The sequence below is a fragment of the Bison bison genome, unplaced genomic scaffold (genome assembly GCF_000754665.1).
Source record: "Bison bison bison isolate TAMUID 2011002044 unplaced genomic scaffold, Bison_UMD1.0 scf7180017864180, whole genome shotgun sequence".
NCBI classification, from domain to species: Eukaryota; Metazoa; Chordata; class Mammalia; order Artiodactyla; family Bovidae; genus Bison; species Bison bison.
In genome coordinates this window covers 1114527-1119607 of record NW_011494752.1, presented here as the reverse complement: position 1 = coordinate 1119607, position 5081 = coordinate 1114527, and the positions used below count along the sequence as shown (strand labels likewise).

At 54.5% G+C, this 5081-nt stretch overlaps 1 protein-coding gene and 1 non-coding gene across 2 annotated transcripts in view; both read left to right on the top strand.

The window, feature by feature from the left end:
* The window catches only part of CNP (2',3'-cyclic nucleotide 3' phosphodiesterase), a 7281-nt gene extending 2200 nt beyond the window's left edge, over positions 1-5081 (top strand). Inside the window, exons 3-5 of the mRNA XM_010843110.1 lie at positions 194-239; positions 1878-2152; positions 3612-5081. Of these exons, the coding sequence (XP_010841412.1) occupies positions 194-239; positions 1878-2152; positions 3612-4061 (771 nt within the window). The 3' untranslated portion in view covers positions 4062-5081. The remainder of the gene's footprint in view (positions 1-193; positions 240-1877; positions 2153-3611) is intronic.
* On the top strand, positions 2900-2970 carry TRNAC-GCA. Its single transcript has one exon. It is a non-coding gene; the product is annotated as a tRNA-Cys (tRNA).

The window sequence follows — 5081 nt, the reverse complement described above, 5'->3', positions numbered from 1 at the left end:
ACTCAACCTTATTTGTGATCCCCCTCGCTGGCTGGGCACAGGGTGCTGCGTGCCCGGGACCATTGTTCTCCAAGCTCTTGGGGGATGCAGGGGGGCTCACCTGGCACTGGCACAGGTCTCCTGAGGCGGTGCACACTCAATGGGACATGGGAGAGGTGTTCACCAGGGACTTTCCCTCTCACCGTCTCCCCAGCTGCCCTCTCCCAGCCTGGACCTAGACCACCGACCCTGTCTTAGAGGTGGGGAGAACAAATTGCATACTGTCATAATAGGAAGTACATCAACATTTCATAGAACCCTGGAGGGAGAGTCTGGTCCAGTGTTTTCAAACTCATTTTTAGCTGCAGAACCGTTTTCTAAAATACAATATGCCGTGGAGTCCTAAGCTGCAGAAAACTTACTATTAGAACTATTGTAAACGCCAGCGGGGACGGTTCCCAGGCCCTGAGCTTGCCAGCGCACCTCCTGTGGTATTGCACAGCTCCAGAGAACAACCTAGAGTCCAATCTCGTTTTTGCAGATAGGAAATGCACAGAACGGATGTGGGGTTTGCCCAAAGCTGTTGTGAGAACCCTAGACTCTATCGCCTCTAGAGGAGCCTTCCCTTATTGGGTCAGACCAGAGTGCCCTCCTGCTGTTTGCTCCACGGAGAGGAGAGATTTGGGATAGGGAAAGCCCCCCCTAGTGGCTCTTCTCCTCCAGTGATCTGGAGGACATGTCACCCACCTACTAATCATCTCTTCTTCCTTTAATTCATTCCTAGTTCCCCCCCACCCCTCAATTTTAGACTTGAAATATCCCCACCTGGGTTTCTTTGGGTTGTCAGAGGTGAGTTGTGCCTGTATACATTCTCCAAGGACTTTTCTCAGCTCCTAAGATTCGAATGCTGGGAAAGCAGGAAACCAGGATGCTTACACCACCTGGTGTGAGCAGTGCCTGTGAGTAGCGTGACAGAGACGTGCCCGAGGCAGGGCTCCTGGTTAGCACTGGTTCTGCCTTGTAGAGTGATTGCCTCTTGAAGCTGCATTTATCATTAAAAATTGGGATCCTCAATTAACTAGAGATCGATCCAGTGGTTAAGATCCTGCATCTCCAATGCAGGGGGCATGGGTTCAGTCCCTGGTCTCAGCACTAAGATCCCACATGCCCCACGGCATGGCCAAAAAACCAAAACCCCCTGGTGTCCTTCTGCGTAGGACAGCGCAGGAGAAATGTGGTGGGCCACACACAAGGCCTGCCCTCCGAGTGGGGGTCTCCCTCCCGTGTGGAGGGTGAGCTGCATCCTCAGAGGGACTCAACCCTGGGAGCTAACAGGAAAAGCCTAGTGATGGAGAAGCTAGCCTTAAGGTTATCCCATTATCTCCTAAGACCCTTCCTGTACCCATTACTTTCTAAGACCCATGGTAGCCTCTCATCCACCCAAGGAGGCTGCAGGCTACCTATTGTTCCAGTGACCAGCTGTTTCTTGTTCCAGGGGCCCCGAGTGAAATGGGTCATGACTGATAGTTATCTGGGTGGTCACCTCCTATTGTATCTGATTGACAGATGAGAGTCACTCACTTGCCCCAGGTCCAACAGCTTGGAAGTGGGCTGGATGTTATGCTCTTTCTGGCTCCTTCCATTATACCATACAGTTCCCCTCCTCTTTTTTCTTTCTAGCTCCTTTTTCATGACCTGCTTCCCTGTTTTTTCAGATATGTAGCTCTGTTGAAGCTCAGATTCCCTTGGCTTATGCTGCCTTCCCCTGGGTTACAAGTGCCTTAGTTTTCAAGTCTGGGTAAGAGATGAAAAAATTTGAGGAACAAAAAGCAGGGAACTTAAAGCACCTTTTCATAGCACTAGAGTTGCTATTAATTTGACCAACAAATGAATGGCAGATTGCTCAATTACAGTGGATTGCAAATTTAAGCTCCACATTGGATGTTTTTCCTCTGGCTCTCCCAAGCTCTTGGTGATAGCTGCTGCAATGCCCCTACTCTCCCACCCTGACCACCCTCCCTCTCCCCCCGCAGTTGTCTCTGGGGATGAGCCCAGGGAGAAGATTGAACTGGTCACCTACTTCGGGAAGAGACCGCCGGGCGTGCTGCATTGCACAACCAAGTTCTGTGACTACGGGAAGGCCGCTGGGGCAGAGGAGTATGCCCAGCAAGATGTGAGTGCTCCCCAGGAACCTGGCGGAAGCAGGGAGAGGGCAGGGCCCTCTGGAGAACCAGACAGCCTCTCAGGAAAAGTGGAGTCTGTCCCAGCTTGTGCTTCTGCAGCTTTAGTGGTACTGAGCTCAGTCGCCCCGCTAGGCAGTGCCACCAGCTTGTGCTGTGACCCTGGGGCCTGCCCCTTCTGCAGATGCTCAGGGAATGCTGGCTTCTAAGCCTGTGTTCATTTCCAAAGGCTAGAAGTCCCTTACCCCCAGGAGGCTGGTGCTCTGAAGTCCCTGTCCCGAGTCTGAGGCCTGGTCATGCCCCGGAATGGGGAGTGTCGAGGGATAGAAAGGCTCATTGGCTTAGGGGTATCAGCCCCTTCCCTGCCCGCAGGCTACCCCGTCTCCTACCCACAGCCTCTCGTATTGGGTCCTTAACCACCTGGCGTGGCACCCTGCTGTGCCTGGCTGACCCCAGCCTCCTTCAGGTTGCCTCTGCAGGAAGGCTGTCCCTGACCCTCTGCCAGCTCCCTCACTTCTCTGCCTAGTTTAACAGCCATTATACTTACTTGTTCAGTGGTTTCCTCCCACACGAATGGAAACTTCCTGTGGGTCAGAGGGCAGCAGTGTGGTTCACCTTGTATCCCTAGCGCCTCCCACAGTTGCATGAATGAACACGCAGCACACACTTTCACTCCCACCTCTAACTGTACATTCATTTAGCAAGATTTACTAAGCACCTGTTAACTGCCAGACAGGGCTTCCCAGCTGGCTCAGTGGTAAAGAATCTGCCTGCAGTGCAGAAGACTCAGGTTCAATCCCTGGGTCGGGAAGATCCCCTGGAGAAGGGAATGGCAACCCACTCCAGTATTCTTGCCTGGAGAACCCCATGGACAGAGGAGCCTGGCGGGCTACAGTCCATGGGGTCGCATAAAATGGCATGACTGAGCACACGTGCACGCACACAGTAGACACTGTTGGGGTGAGGGGTCATGAGCAAAAGAGGGAAGTTTTTTATGGTCAAAATGGGAGAGATGGGCTTTCTGAGAATCAGGTATACCGTAAGCCACAGTGTATGGAGTAGAGTTTGATCAAAGGCCTTTATTTCTGCCCTCGCCCCGCCCTCCAGGATATTGTCTGGATACCAGCGTGCTTTTAAGGGGTGAGTAGTAATGACAGCAGCCCTTGCTAGGTCCTCAGTCCTCACCCTGAGGAAGCTTCAGCATCAGCCCTCTCTTACAGGTGAATGAGCCTTGCAGCTTGTGGGTGGGGAGCCCAGGCCTGAGCCCAGGAAGCCTGGCGTCGCTCACCCCTGCTCCCTCCTGCCTCTCTGGCACCTCTGGCTCTTTCAAGCAGCCTGGCCAGTGTCAGTGGAAGGACGTCCACCCAGCACCAGGCTGCTTGTGGCGCTCACTGTCCCTCTGTCACTGCCCACCACCTCTAGCTCGGTCCTCTGCCCTTTCTCCCTCTGTAGGTAGTGAAGAAATCCTACTGCAAGGCCTTCACGCTGACCATCTCGGCCCTCTTCGTGACACCCAAGACGACGGGAGCCAGAGTAGAGCTGAGCGAGCAGCAGCTGGCCTTGTGGCCAAACGACGTGGACAAGCTGTCTCCCTCTGACAACCTGCCACGGGGCAGCCGCGCACACATCACCTTGGGCTGCGCGGGTGACGTAGAGGCCGTGCAGACAGGCATCGACCTGCTAGAGATTGTGCGGCAGGAGAAGGGGGGCAGCCGCGGCGAGGAGGTGGGTGAGCTCAGCCGGGGCAAGCTCTACTCCCTGGGCAGCGGGCGCTGGATGCTGAGCCTGGCCAAGAAGATGGAGGTCAGGGCTATCTTTACAGGATACTACGGGAAGGGCAAGGCCGTGCCCATACGCAGCGGCCGCAAGGGTGGCTCCTTTCAGTCCTGTACCATCATCTGAGCGTCCTGGGCCACCTGCCCCTTCTTTACAAGGGAAGGAGGAGGGGAGGGGAGCATCCCTCTGCTTGATCTTTCTTTTTTATTTTTTACTCAAAGTTAACTTTCCTGTAATTTTTAAAAACTTGTAAAATAACCTCTTTTCCTGCCCACCCCCTTCCCCTCTAACGCTCAAGCTTTCAACACAAGGGGGTGGGTAGGTGTCATTTAGGAACCTGGACCACAGTTGACCAGGCTGGGCCAAGTTTGGCCTGGACTGGAGCCACGACCCTAAGCCCTGCTTCCAGTTACCGGGCCCCCAGGCCCACTGCCCCGCACAAGGCTGGCTAGTGGGGAGGGGACACCCCAGCACTGCAAGTACTCATGGAGTGGTCACCAGCCACAAAAAACTGTGGTGGATTTGAGACGGGAGGACCCCTGGGTTTTGAGCCCGTTTCCTAATCAGAATGTACTGTTTTCCAGGGCAGAGAAAGGGTTTCCCTTACACCTTTGGTCCTAAGTGCCTGTCCCCTCCTCACACTGTAACTAGGTACAGTTTGACAACTAGGGGACAAAACAGAATAGGCAGCAGCCACACCCTAGGCTGGCTGCAGGTCTCACCCCGGGAAAGGGATGGGCTGCCGTCCTTCCAGCCGTGTGGCCCTGCTGTGTCGGTGGGGAGATCGAGGCCAGAGACAGAGCCTCGGTGAGAAAGTACCAGTCTTGCCACCTGCCCAGCCCATCCTGCCTCCTTGGTGCCTCTGGAGGCCTTTGTGTCTCTGCTGAAAGGGGTCAGTGGGCACCAAAAGCCAGTGGAGTGGCCCCTGGCTGTCACGGGCCACGCCCTATCCAGTGCCTCTGAAGGAGGGGTTTTAACACTGCTATAGGAGCTGGGGTTCCTGGGGTGCCCTCCACTGCCCTCCGCTCAGTAACGGCCCTGCTAATCAGGCTGTCACTTGATAGAAACGCCTGAAGTTACTCTCCTGGCTTTGCCCAACCTCAGCAACTTGTAAGACTGATAATGAAATAAATCATGTTAATCCTA